General features: G+C 36.9%; 1 protein-coding gene across 1 annotated transcript in view; it reads right to left on the minus strand.

Annotated features, from left to right (window-relative positions):
• The window catches only part of LOC306848078 (3',5'-cyclic-AMP phosphodiesterase 4D-like), a gene marked incomplete at its 5' end in the record, with an annotated part of 114,631 nt that extends 99,391 nt beyond the window's left edge, over positions 1-15,240 (minus strand). The window contains one exon of the mRNA XM_079382407.1: positions 15,056-15,240. Coding sequence (XP_079238533.1) covers positions 15,056-15,240 — 185 coding nt within the window. The remainder of the gene's footprint in view (positions 1-15,055) is intronic.
• Positions 15,241-15,658: the final 418 nt, after the last annotated feature.

Genomic DNA, 15,658 nt, shown 5'->3' on the forward strand with positions numbered 1-15,658 from the left:
GTTGTATTTTCAGCAGCCATTACTCCAGTCTTCGGTGTCACCCCAAGTGAAAAATAAACTAAAACGTATTTGAAATACATTTATTTCATGCTAAGTATACTACAAATTAGAGATGCAACGATAACCATTTTTTCAGAACCGGTCCTATCCGATCAAGAAATTTCTAAGTATCAGCCAATTCCGATCCGATCCAGTGCTTTTTTTTTTTTTTTAAATCAATGTAGAATTTCTTCATATTAATGACAGTTTCATATTAATGAAAAAAAACAATCATAACAAATACTATTATTATAAACAAGGTTAGTGGATAATTAAGCAGCAAAAGTTATTTTAGAAAAATCATGAGTGCACAATTTTATAAAATCTAAACACTTAGTGAAATAACATTATTTAGTGGGGAACAAATAAAAGTGAATAAGTGTAGGACTAAATCTGGCAATCTTTGTATTGTTGTAAAATACATTAATGAAATAAAGTAAATGTATTTATTTATAAATATATACTATAAAATTAAAAGACATTTCTTTTAAATGTATAGAATAGGACCAAACAAGAAACGTAATAAATAATCTTTCATTGCACAAATGTATTATAATACATTAGGCTCCAATACAGAGTGGCACAAAGCACTTATGTGCATTCTGTGCGCAGAATGATATGCTTGAAGCAGCACAGAGTCAAAGCGCGCTGCGCTCCGCATAGGGATGTCCAAAGCACAAATGAAATAGATATTGATGCGTAGTTTATTGAATCTGTGCCATAATTTGAGCCTTTTCTTTTAACAGTTTTAAATGTCAGTTGATGTACCCTCTTGCAGAGAGTCTTGACTGCCGTAACCCAACGTGACACAAAGTTTGAATGCTGAATGGAGAATGACAGACAAGTGCAGCAGAGAGAAGAGTTTGTCAACTTGAATTAAATCTTTATCTCTACCTCACTTTAAACTATGGAACGGCTTCAGAACACTTGGACTTTGACTTTATGGTGCTTTATAATGTTTTTGTGCTTTTGTGGGGCTTATCAATAACAGAATAGTATACACACAATATCGGATTTGGATCGGTCTCGTCTGACCGATAGCCGGCAGAAAATGTCAGTATCAGAGCCGATACCGATCCTGAGTATCGGATTGATGCATCCCTACTACAAATACTTACGTATTTATCTACTTAATAAAAATATCCTGCAATTGTACTGTAGGTAGCCTATACTAAACTGGTATTAGGCCTACTTAAAGTCTGCTAAATTGGAACAACTAATTTTGTACTTAATGCACTTTAATTGTGTGGAAGTAGTGCTGAAGTCCAACTAAAGATATACTGAAGTATATTTGATTGTGATAAAGTCCTAAACTATTGCAAGTATACTTCGGGTACACGTTAAATATCTTGCATTAAAAGACTGATATTATTCAAAGATCATATAATCCTCATCAATCGTGACATTAAAACATATTTTACGCTTAATATTAAGAAATGTGCAGTGAGCACAAGCAGTAATCTAAATAAAGTTCCAATATGCTTATTGGCTGTTTAAAAAAAACATTTCTTCTTATCAATGCTAAAAACAGTTGTGCTGCTTACATTTTTTGAAGAAACTGTGATACACTTTTGTTAAGGATTTTTTGATAAACAGAAAGATAACAGCATCATATTATTAAAAAAAATAAAATAGCATTACTACATGGAAGATATCGGTCATACTATGCACCAGAGAATCAGGAGAATCAATGTGTGTACTTGTACCCAAAAGAAACATTTGTAAAGAAAGATATGTCTGAAAAGTTTTCCATAAAACTGAGAAAAGAGGGAGGGGTGACCACCATACATAAAAACTAGAGCAACATTGGTTCCCCTGAGCGCCTCAGTCCTCTTCATTTCTGACATAAATTTCTTTTTAGCGCCACAGACCCCCTGAAGCCTGTTTTTATGACTAATAATGTCATGTTTGTTTCTGCCGACCATGGGAGTGAATTCTGTCCTTTACTTGGGAGAAGTGGGTCAGATTCTTTTTTAACAGTGCCAATTTATAAAATATGTTACTGATTCTTGTGCGGAATCATTTAAAAGGAAATAGGTGAAAGTGACAGCAGTTCTTTGAATTGAAACCAATGGAAATGATGGATTCACCAAAAATTCACTGATATTCCCATTGCTGGAACCCCAGAAGTACCTGTCCTTTTTCTTTACTATGAATTTACAAATTGTTCACATTAGCACACAGCACCACAGTTTGATTCTTATCTGAATTCAATGTGAACACCGATCCACCTGAATTCTTGCCGCACATAAATCAAACCACTCATGGGAGACACTCTATCCCTGTGTTTATAGATAGAATGAATGCTCTACCAGTGACAGCACTCTTCATCACGGGGGAAAGCCTCAGCGGCCAGGCATCAGTTATCGCTGCAATCAAATCTGAAGTGTATCACAGGACTTAGACTTACAGAGAATACAAATGTAAAGGTATTGATTTGTATTGATGGCAACTCACATATTCTAAGGGCTGATGATGCTATAAATTTGAATTGTATTGTAATCAAAAAAAAGAGTAATCACCCTTTTCACAAAAATATTAAGCAGGACAACTATTTTCAACATTAACAATAAGAAATGAGCCACAAATCATTAGATAATCAGATAATTAGAATCATTTCTGAAGGATTATGTGACACTGAAGACAAGAGTAACGATGCAGATAATTAAACTGACTTCACAGGAATAAATTAGATTTTAAAATATTCTAAAATATAAAATGTTATTTTAAATTTTAATAATATTTCACAATAGTTAGTTTATACTGTATTTTTGATCAAAACAATGACGCACAAAAGACTTTTTTCAAAAACAGTTTTTAAAAAATCTTGCCAATCCAAGACTTTTAAACAGTGGTTTATATAGCATTATATGAATGGCTAAAAAGGGTAATTTTTCAATCAGTCTAACCATCACTTTATTCATATAACTTTAACACAGTCTGATGGAATGAATAAATCTTACTAATTCTGTTTTTGCTACTGAAGTTTAAAACGTTTGCCATCTGTCTTATCACTCTCATACTCACTATCCGCAAAACAAAATTCTCATTTACACATTTGACAGAATTTCCATTGACATTCACGGGGAATCAAACATGCTGTTACTAGCACCACGATCACACAATTTAGTCTAATAATAGCCAAATAAACAAACACTAAAATAATTACAATGTTCAGTATGTTGCTTAATTTTATATCACCAGCAAATTCATATACAGTATCTCACAGAAGTGAGTACACCCCTCACATTTTTGTAAATATTTTATTATATCTTTTCATGTGACAACACTGAAGAAATGACGCTTTGCTACAATGTAAAGTAGTGAGTGTACAGCTTGTATAACAGAGTAAATTTGCTGTCCCCTCAAAATAACTCAACACACAGCCATTAACGTCTAAACCGCTGACCACTAAAGTGAGTACACCCCTAAGTGAAAATGTCCAAATTGGGCCCAAAGTGTCAATATTTTGTGTGGCCACCATTATTTTCCAGCACTGCCTGAACCCTCTTCGGCATGGAGTTCACCAGAGCTTCACAGGTTACCACTGGAGTCCTCTTCCATTCCTCCATGACAACATCATGGAGCTGGTGGATGTTAGAGACCTTGAGCTCCTCCACCTTCCGTTTGAGGATACCCCACAGATGCTCAATAGGGTTTAGTCCATCATTTACCCTCAGCTTCTTTAGCAAGGCAGTGGTCACCTTGGAGGTGTGTCTTCAGCAAGCTGTTTGTGGGCTTTCTTGTGCATCATCTTTAGAAGAGGCTTCCTTCTGGGACGACAGCCATGCAGACCAATTTGATGCAGTGTGCGGCATATGGTCTGAGCACTGACAGGCTGACCCCCCACCCCTTCAACCTCTGCAGCAATGCTGGCAGCACTCATACGTCTATTTCCCAGACACAACCTCTGGATATGACGCTGAGCACGTTCTTTGGTCGATCATGGCGAGGCCTGTTCTGAGTGGAACCTGTCCTGTTAAACCGCTGTATGGCCTTGGCCACCGTGCTGCAGCTCAGTTTCAGGGTCTTAGCAATCTTCTTATAGCCTACGCCATCTTTATGTAGAGCAACAATTCTTTTTTCAGATCCTCAGAGTTCTTTGCCATGAGGTGCCATGTTGAACTTCCAGTGACCGGTATGAGAGAGTGAGAGTGATAACACCAAATTTAACACACCTTCTCCCAATTCACACCTGAGACCTTGTAACACTAACGAGTCACATGACACCGGGGAAAGAAAATGGCTAATTGGGCCCAATTTGGACATTTTCACTTAGGTGTGTACTCACTTTTGTGGCCAGCGGTTTAGACATTAATGGCTGTGTGTTGAGTTATTTTGAAGGGGACAGTAAATTTACACTCTTATACAAGCTGTACACTCCCTACTTTACATTGTAGCAAAGTGTCATTTCTTCAGTGTTGTCACATGAAAAGATATAATAAAATATTTACAAAAATGTATGGGGTGTACTCATTTCTGTTAAATACTGTACATATATTTATATCAATATTAAATGTTATTGCAAATCAGTTTGACTAATCGGTTTCTACAATGAGTTCTCCATGCACACCAGGAGCGCTCTGGATTTAAAGCAACCATGTGCCAGGACAACGAGAAAGCTTTGTCTGCGTCTAGAGGCAGTTCTGCACCATGATGCATATCAGGTCTCTGAGGGATTTGGCTGTCAGCGTGTGCGTGTTTGTGTACAAAACAGTGGTACAACTGAGACTACTTTAGAAAGCAAATCCATGCTGCCTGACAGGCAAAATATCTGCACTATAAAGATGTCAATGAAAGACAGGATTAAAAAAAAATAAAAAATTAGCATGCCAAATTTAAAAAAAAAAAAAAAAAAAAACACCTGAAACATATCACCACAGTGCATAGGGGTTCATCTCACCATGATGATACCATCTTTCCAGTCCCCAATCGATAGCTAATCAGACAAGATCTTAAGCGTCACAATTTACTGATCTCCCCGCTCTCTGTTAATAAGGCCATCCATCATGATGAACTCTTCTAACCGAGAGATCTAATGTAACAGCACTCACACACAGCTGCGCAGCAAATACGTTCACATCGCAGGTGTTTCCGGGGACCAGTGCAACAATGAGCTCTTGGGATCAGCCGACAGACATGTGCATGGTGCACAGATATTGGATCCTTTTATGGCCGTTTCTCGGTACAATGCACAAAGGCGGCAATGAACAGAAAGGCTCAGTCATAATTTATCTTCTCACATAGTACTTAAAACATGTCAAAACAACCAAACCACAAAGTTTTACAATCCATTTTACAGCATACTACATCAAGCATAAAAATGGCATTAGAAAACAGATCATATTTTATATATAAAAAGGTAACTGCAATGAAAGCTTTAGTCTAAAATCCTAGTCAAGCAGACCATAGATGTTGCTATTTTTATCCATGCAGCTGAAAACGTATATAACCTGTGATTTTCCTGAAAGCACAAAAAACATTAGCTTGAAGCTCCTCATGTTAAGTCACTGAACATCATTCCACCAACACTGAGACCAATTTGCTCAGCAAGGAAAACTCGAACTCGCAACGAAGGGGTGCAGAGGCCCTGGATATTTAAATTGTGATAACATTCACAAAAGTGAGTCATACAGTCTGGTCGTGGTCTAAATGTGTGGGGTTGAATTTCACCCCCTCCGCGAGTCTCATAGGAAATCCATCTCCAGTAATGAGAAAATGGATTTAAATGGACTATAGAAGCAATTATCGGCATAATGATAGAAAGTAGGACTTGTTTTTCTTCCATTCTTGTTTATACTGAACACTGACGTCATAAATCAGAGGTGCTTAGTTTTAAGACAAAAAAAATTATTTGTTTTTGCATACATTGTGTTATGAGGCTTAGAAAGGAAGGAGGGGGAATCCTTAAGGAGTAAGACCAGAAAACAATAAAATCTCCAACCTCTGTCAAGGTGAAAGATGTGACATTTACATTTACCACTTACTGCCAATGCAAGGGCAATATATAGGAGGTAAGGAAACATTTCATTGCTCTGACCGAAAGGTGTCAAATCTGTGACTAATGATCTATTATTAACTTGATTCAAGGGTATCTGCATATTTCTGCCTGTAACTAAGGCTCTCTGATAAACACTCACTTTTCTTCAGGGAACATCTGAACCGTTGTTCTCCTCTTGCCAAGTACTAGACCATCAGGGACTGGATGTGAACGTCTGGTGTTCAGCTTGCAATGAATTAGTCCGTGATGGGTGTAAACAGTCTTATTTCTCATTTGGTGAATGAAGGGGGAGCCGTGTAGGACAGCAGTTCTCCAGAGGGCTCTCCAGAGAGCAACAAACGCGAAAAGTACTTATGCATGAACTCATCAGGAGAAGCCATGCCTCTTGCCCTGGGTTAATTAAAAATATTGATTATGATTAGCTTTTTGCTTGGCTATTTGATAACTAGTTTGCACATTAATTACAGGCCACTTAAACCTATTTATATATTATTCTGACCCATATCTGTGTCTGTCCATTTTGCAATCCATCCGTGTCCTAACCTGGAAGATTATAGCACCAAACACTTTCCTGTCCAGAATGAAAACAAAAATGACATCACAGCCAAACAGAAGAGTGGATGAGTTTTTTCTTCCATCAATGCATTGCACTGCGTGAAAAACATACCTTGTACATGCATGACTTCTGTGATGCATCTCCAAATGGCATCCTATTTATGTTTTTTTCTTTTACTAGTTTGCAAAACTAACAATTTAAAATTTAAGATATTCAAACATTTATATTTATCTTCTTTTTTTAAACATTAAGGCCCAAAATGTTATGTACCGATAAAAGCTGGCAAAATAGACTTGGCATGTAGGCATACACATTTTAAACTTGCAATCTTTCTCTGCTACAAAAATGAACCAAAATTTGTATTCTTTATTTGACAAAAATATGTACATGCTCCTTTGTATATAATACAAATAGCCTAATAAATTCCACATTGTAATATATTATGATCTACTAATGTATCAATTACTAGGCTGTGCCTTTAAAAATATTAAATATATGCAAACTAAGTTAAATTAAAAGTTAAATAAAATTATACTACATTAAACCCGTTTAATGTACTTATATACAAAGTATTTACTTTTACCTAAAAGAAAAAACTTGTTTACTTGATGGCCAAAATCATATTCTCACCGTTTAAGTCCTTGAAAGGATGATGGCCATGACATTCTGGACTTCTTCAAACCGGGACGGTTACCGGTGTCCACGGCATAGCTCCGGTCCATGGTCCTGGGATTCAGGTACTTTTCCGTGTCGGAAAAGCCTCTCTGTCTCACCCGGTAGTTCTTGCGCGAGCCGAAAGAGTTCGGGATCTGAAGAGGAACCGGGCTTTGTTGCCTCCACAGATGTTTTGGCGCATTTCCATCGGTACCGGGAGAAACCAAAGTTGACACCTCGCTTCCGGAGTCCATTCTTGCAGTTGTATCGACTCACTAAAATTCAAAACACTAACTTATATTTTTTTGTGAGATAATTATTGCAACTAGCTTTGGCGCGAAATGTCCGAAACTTGGAAAACATCCATAAGAAAGCGTAATGTAAAGTACACCATTAGCTATTTCCAAGAAAGCAATAATACTCTACATAAAATATGCAAATGAATATAAACAGAAAAGTCCATTTCGATGTTTTCTATACTGGATTGACCCATTGTGTCCAATAATTCATCGTCTCTAGACATCATCGCTCGCTTCTATCGTAATGTCCATATTAACACAAAACTTCGGACAACAAACGCTTGTCCCGTCAAATTGGTTCCTAAATAAACTAGCAAATCATCGGGGTCCATGCAACAATATCCAGCATCCCTGTCTCGCGCCTCGCCTGGACGGAAAAAACATAAGTGCTCTCCTTCTCCTCTCCTCTCTTCACACAGAAGTGATGCTGGGAGGCGATCAATATTTATTCTGCACAGGTTGACTGACAGACCAGGGGGAGGAGCCTAATGCTCTTCTAATGCGGGAAACAACTTTGAGAAAACAACGTATTTGTTTGTGTGTGTGTGTGGGTGTGTGGGTGTGTGTGTGTGTGTACACAGTGTGTACACATATACACAGAGCCGGCCCAAGGTATAAGCGAACTAAGCGGCTGCTTAAGGACCCCGTGGCCCCCAGGAGTAGTCTACATGAAATGACCGTTTATTTTATTTTATTTTATTTTCGTGATATATGTCAGTGAACAGTGGTAATTATACAAAAGTCCAATATTAAATAATTAAATAATTGTATTATTTCCATAGCGACAATGTTGATAATATGCGCCGGACGCTGTCGGATTAGTAAATTCACCTAGCCTATTTCTCCCGAAATACATAAAAGTAAGTGGTCAGTTAGCTGGGAGAAAAACAGAGTAAACTTTATAGGCCTAGTAACCTACACAATGTGTATTTGATAGGAATAAAACTGGGGGTGGAGGGGGGACAACATGGGGTTTTGTGGCACAAATCAGAGGTGCGTTTCTCAAAACCATTGTTAGCTAACTATGGGCGTTATTTCCATTGAACTCTGACAGAACTTGCGACCATAGTTGCTTTTGGGAAATGCACCCCTGGTCAGATCAGTAAAAATATCTTTCTTGAGAATATATGTTTGTAGTAAAAATAAGCTTCTGTTTCATAAAAACAGATGAACTTAACATTATTTAGAGTCAGCCTACACTTTGCTATTATATTCCAATATCATTATGCCTCACTTAGCTAGATAAAAATTAAGAGTTGTTGTTTTATATGTACAGATGCTCTCTGTTGTTTAATATTTATTATAAAAAAGTATAACTTGTAATAAAAGTACAACTGCGATTAATATTTATGTTGTTAAAATAACATTCTGTTCAGTAAATGCATTGTCTGCCGGTTTATTTAGCTACTTTTCAGCACATTAAGTATGCCACTTAATACTTTAACCCCCGGTTTCTTTTTTCACAGACAAGGCTTAAGCCTAGTCCTAGACTAAAATGTAAATGACCTATTTCAACTGAAAGAAACTTGCACTGACTGATCTTAAAACATGTCAGTGCCTTTGTCTTAAGATGAACACCAGTAATGCTTTTTTCTAAGGCATGCTTATAAAAATCACTTAAATGTCCTAATTGAATTATGGCTTAATCCTGGATTAATCTAAACCTTGTCTGTGAAACAGGGCCAAAGACTTTGAATGTTAAAGTGAAAATTAACACCTGACCACTGTTGTAAGTTTGCAACTGTTACAATTAAAAATCACAGAAGTGCAATTAAAAACAAGCAGGCAGACAATGGTATGATGTAAGCAACACAGCTACAACAAACAAAACTGATAATGGGTGTGTTAGATTTATAGTGTGTGAATAATCAAGCTTTGACATGAACCAGTCATATTGGCGGCACCGAGGGGCCCCGGAATAAAATTCTGCTTAGGGCCCCATAAAGGCTTGGGCCAACCCTGCATATACATATATACATATACACGTGGTCAGAATTGTTGGTACCCTTGGTAAATATAATCAAAGGCGGCTGTGGAAATAAATCAATATTTGAATAAAAGGGAAACCTCCATTTGCCAAAATAGTATAGTTTTCTCCTATAATGCCTGATGAGGTTAGAGAACACCTGACAAGAGATCAGAGACCATTCCTTCATCCAGAATCACTCCAGACCCTTCAGATTCCCAGCTCCATGTTGGTGCTTCTTCTCTTCAGTTCACCTCACTCATTTTCTACAGGGTTCAGGTCAGAGGACTGGAATGGCCATAGCAGAAGCTTGGTTTTCTGACCCCTAAACTCAACCTTTTTCTGCAATTCTCCAGCTGTGATCCTTGAAGAGTCTTTGGCCACTCAAACTCTCCTTCTCACCGTGCATTAGGACGATATAGACACACGTCCTCTTCCAGGCAGTTTCGTAACATTTTCTGTTGATTGGAAATTCTTAATAATTGCCCTGATGGTGGAAAAGGGAATTCTTCACTGCTCTAGCTTTTAGCTTTTCTTAAAGCCACTTTCTAATTTGTGAAGCTCAGTTAGCTTTTGCTGCACATCAGAAATATATTGTTTGGTTTTTCTCATTGTGATGGGTGATTAATTTGGAATCTGGCCTTTGTTTTGTTTTTTCTCCTATTTATATTTCTGTGAAACAGGAAACCATGGCTGGATAATTTCATGTTCATAATCACCCTGGAGTGCTCAAAATTGTCAATATGAATGGGAATAGATTTAAGATATATTTTACTCATAAGAATTTCTAGGGGAACCTAATTGTGTCCAACATGTATTTGAGAAAAAAACAACAACATTTATTTCATAATGATATTTCCCCCATTTTACATTCTTATTCTCCAATGAAAGCATAGATTTTTGTGATTAAAAAAAAAAAATAAAATCAAAAGGATTAACAATGCACATTTATTTTCACAGCCTTGTTTGATCATATTTACCATTTACCAACAATTCTGACCATGTACGTGTGTGTGTGTGTGTGTACACACATATGTTTTATAAAAAAAAAATATGTACATTTATAATGCTATACCTGTGTAGACCTTTGCATCACATTACAAAAAAATAAAGCTAAATATTTAACTCTGCTGTGAAGTTGTTTCTAATACAAAGGCTCTGGAAGTGACAAAGAAGTTTTCATCTTTTTGAAAGTCATGAAAATACTCTTGTGGAGATTTTCTTTTGCTATTTGAGCAAATCGAAATGCAATAATTTATTTGATGTAGTCTCTTGTTCACAGCTATAGAAGTCTACCCAACTATGATAATTTCCACTTCCGAGACACCTGGAAATGCAAAAAGGGTTTAAATTTTCATTATCTATTTAATATACATTACAATAATATTTCACAGTTTTCCTATACATAATTATATTTTAGAATTTTTCCCATGATTTAGTACAGTTTGTGTACAGTGACTAAGCATCCTGGCAGGTTTCCTCACATGACCTGAGCAGTACTGACAGCATCCTTTAGGTGTCAGTTCAACCTGAGCGAACGATAATCACTAAACAACCACACAAAATCCTGAAGTTATAAGCATGAAATTACTTTTGACAGCAAATCTGTTCTTTGCCCCTTCTCTCTTTTATCTAAGATAGATTTTCAATCAAATACAATGCGAGTCAACCCTCAGTTCAGGCACTAAAGCCAAAGCGTTGTTCGAATGACGGTCCTGCATCTGACACAGCATTGACAGGAAGGCAATTCAAAGATAAGTGTGTGTAATAGAGAGGTGTCGGATAAAGCACTCTTTCCATTAGAGCCAAGAGGGGGAAGAAGAATTGAGACAATTTATCCAGTGAAGTCGGCATATTAGAATATTCACTGAATTGTAAAGAGGGGAGCATGACCTTATGAATTACAGCCTGGCATGAAACAGGGAAATGATGCATACATACAATCAAGATGCAAGTCTTATTCAGAGCAGAAAATGCAATTGAACACTGGGCAGTGTAACACAATTAAAACAATAGTTCATACTAGTGAGTTTCTGAAATATAAGGAAAAAGCTTCATTTGTGTATGCATTATTGCAATTTCTCTTATGTTTAAGTGTTCTTAACATCAAATCTCCAGTCCTCACAGTTGGAGACTGAGGTCTCCTGGGGTATTGAAAAAATTATTTACCATAATCAGATGGGAAAAACAAGCCTCATGCGTATAAAGTCTATGTGCCGTAGATGGGAACTGATGTTGCGTATCACTGAGCACTTGATTGCCAGATTCTCTGCCTCTAGCTGACATGACTGTCAATCATCTTTTGCTGTAGATGCTAATTATGAGAAAGCTGCTAGCTATGATTGAGTTGTCTTTGGTTGGACTGTAATCATTCTTTGGACCACTGAACTGGTCCACCATGTTTTATCAAACGTCATGAGGCTACAAGGCCATGTAAAATCCAAAGACCTAGGCAAGGCAAGGCAAGTTTATTTATATAGCACATTTCATACACAATAGTAATTCAAAGTGTTTTATACTTAAAAGGAAGTAAAATAATCATAAAAAATAATCACAACAATAAAACCAGAATTAAAAAAACGATTTAAAAAAATTATTTAAAAATTGATTTAAAATTAATTTAGAACAGTTAGAAATAAAAATTATTATACATAAAATACAGTGCAGTCAGTTCTGACATAGCACAGTGCTCATTCAACAAATGCACAGCTAAACAGATGAGTTTTGAGTCTGGATTTAAATGTTGTTAATGTTTTAGCACATCTGATCTCTTCTGGAAGCTAGTTCCAACTGTGGGCAGCATAATAGCTAAAAGCTGACTCCCCTTGTTTTGTGTGAACCCTTGGTATTTCTAACTGACTCTATCCTAATGATCTGAGTGGTCTGTTAGGTTTATATTCAGTGAGCATATCTGCAAAGTATTTAAGTCCTGTGCCATTGAGTGATTTATAAACGAGTAAAAGTACTTTAAAATCAATCCTAAATGTAACTGGAAGCCAGTGTAAGTACCTGAGGACTGGTGTGATATGCTCAGATTTTCAGATTTTCTAATCCACCCTGATTGTAATAAAGGCATGACCAAGTTTCTCCAAGTCTTGACTGGAAACAAAACATTAATTATTGCAATGTTTTTGAGATGATAGTATGCTGATTTAGTTACTGCTTTGACATGGCTACTGAAACTAAGGTCTGTCTCCAGAATCACCCCAAGATTTTTGACTTGATTTTTAGTTGTTTGACCCCTAGAGTCAAGGTATGCATTCACATTGAGAACTTCATCTTTGTTTCCAAATGCAATGACTTCAGTTTTCTCCTTGTTTAACTGAAGGAAGTTCTGGCACATCTAACTGTTAATTTCATCCGTGCATTGGCAGAGGGAGTCAATGGGGCTGTAGTCATTTGGAGATAAGGCTAGGTAAATCTGGGTTATCATCTGGATAGCTGTTAGAGGCAATTTGGTTCTCTCTCATTATATGACTTAGTGGGAGCATATACAGGCTAAACAAGATCGGTGCAAGAATTGAGCCTTGTGGGACTCCGCATGTCATGGAAGTCCACTTAGACTTATGCTCTCCTATACTCACATAATAACCTCTCCCTTCTAAGTATGACCTGAACCATCCCAGATAGCCCGACCCAGTTTTCCAGTCTCTCTAGAAGTATGTTATGATCGAAGGTGTCAAACACAGCACTAAGATCTAATAGTACCAGCACTGATGCCAGAATCAGAATTAAAGCCAATATCACTTCTTATCTTAATGAGTGCAGTCTCTGTGCTGTGATGCACGCGGAAACCAGATCGAAAATTGTCCAGGTATCCATTTGAGTTGAAGTAGTTGTTCAGCTGATTAAAAACTACCTTATCAATAATCTTACCTATGAAAGGAAGATGTTATATTGGTCTATAGTTGCTCAGTATGGTGCTATCAAGATTGCTCTTTTTCAGAAGGGGCTTAACAACTGCAGTTTTCAGGGAGTTTGGAAAATTCCCAGAAAGAAGTGAGGCGTTCACCACTTCTAAGAGATCTGCTTCTAAACAGTTAAGCACACTTTTGAAAAAAAGATGTGGGAAGTGTGTTAAGATAGCAGGTTGACGATTTAAGGTGCTGTACTATTTCTTCCAAAACTTTGCTATCAATTGCTTAAAAAACAGATATAGTCACTTATTTTTTAAATTGCGGTCGAATCATATGTGACCTCTGCATAACTTGAGGATGTGCCAATCACCTTTCTGACCTACAATAAAAAGTTTATATCCTTGTCAGTATTTGTAATCTAAAGCAATGGAACAATGCTTAAATGGAAAAAATGCAGCTAGATATATATTTAGCTGAGATAGACTAAATAAAGTGGTGTGCACATTCTCAAGAAAAATAAGAGCTGCTGACTCAAGGAAATCAGGTTACATCACTTGGCCACCAATGGACCCTCTGCAGTGAATGGGTGCCGTGAGAATAAGAGTTCAAACAGCTGATAAAAACATTACAAAGTACACACAACAACACAACTCCATTCCATTGATTATCCTCTTGTCTTCACAGGAGAAAGCAATTTTATGAAAAGAGGCAAGAAGCAACGATTTGAAATTAAAAACTTGTTTTGAAAAACATGCAGCTTTTTGCTTCCCAAAATGTTGGTTGGAGTCATGTGGATTCCTTGTGGATTATTGTGATGTTTGTATCAGTTGTTTGGATTATGACGGCACCCATTCACAGCAGAGGATCCATTGGTAAGCAAATGATGTAATGCTAAATTTCTACTTCTACATCTACTTCGATGGCCTGAGGGTGAGCAAATCTTCCTTTCTGTGTGAACTATTCATTTAAACTAAAAATGTCAGTGTTTGCATTCAGCCTGTTAATAATTTGACTGTCTGTTTACACTAAATGTGTTTGCAGAGGCTCTTTCCAAGTTTGTGTACCAATGCTCAGACAATTTACCTTTAGTACAAACAGCATTTCAGTTCTGTTTACACTATTTGTATAGCATTTACCACTATTTTAATTAAGTGTAAAGATGATGTTTGTTGATATTTACACTTAGTGCAAACAGTATCTACCTGCAGTTCATGATGCAATTGATTTTAAGAACTTTACTTGTTTACCTCGTTTCAGTTGGGTCACCAATTATTTTCTTCAGCAAAGCGAGTGGAGATTTTCTGAACTTTTACATACATGCAACAAAATGTGCTTACTAAAATGACGACACAATATAAACATTTAGGCTACTGTATAGCCTAGCAATCAGTATCATCAAAGTGTATCACTGCCTTTGACTAAAACAAATGTTCTTGTATCAAAAGTGCAATTAGCTCCAATGCATCTGTCAGGCAAAAGCGGAGGTTCTTTGACCCATGTTAATTACATATTTGAAAGTAAAAGTTTTTGTTTTAAGTCAAAATTGTCTTTTAATTTCTTCTGATAATAAAGTTGATAATATTGACTCATAGCAAATATATACATTCTTTGTTTCTGTTAAACGGAACAAAAATAATCATCAGCAATAACAAGAATATAGATGATAAAAGCCCAGCTGTTTACCTGCTTACATCTGCAGAGGTGATGGCAATGAGTGGAGGTGCTCTCAAGGGGAGGCTGGTGGGTCGAGGCTGGGCCGTCTCAATCTCTGGTTTCCTCTCACAGTAGTACTGCTCAGCCTGCCTGAAGGCCAAAGGGGGCAGCTGGATGGTTCGGCAGGAATGCCTGCGGACCGCAAAGGGCTCCATGCAGGATAGTGGACATGAGTCTGGGGAGTCTGGTGAACAATCTGAGACCTGAGAAGGTGACAGTTTCATTAAGAGTCACTTCCCCACACACTTTACAGTTTTAGAGAATATATGAGACTTTTACTAAAAATAGTCCACTCATTTAAGTAGAGATATACGAACTGGTAAGGTATGAAAATGAATCAGTCCTCAGGTGACTGAAGAATTTAAGTGCAGATTCTATTTGACACTTTAGAACAATGGCCTATTTGTTTTCTCATAGGTTTTAAGTGTGAGTTTTAGCCTTACACTTAAAAATAAAGGTACTTAAAAGGTTCTTCACAGTGATGCCATAGAAGAACCATTTTTGGTTCCACAAAGAACCATTCAGTCAAAGGTTATTTAAAGAACCATCTCTTTCTTACCTTTTTATAATCTG

Source organism: Barbus barbus, assembly GCF_936440315.1.
Source record: "Barbus barbus genome assembly, chromosome: 28".
In the NCBI taxonomy this organism is placed as follows: Eukaryota; Metazoa; Chordata; class Actinopteri; order Cypriniformes; family Cyprinidae; genus Barbus; species Barbus barbus.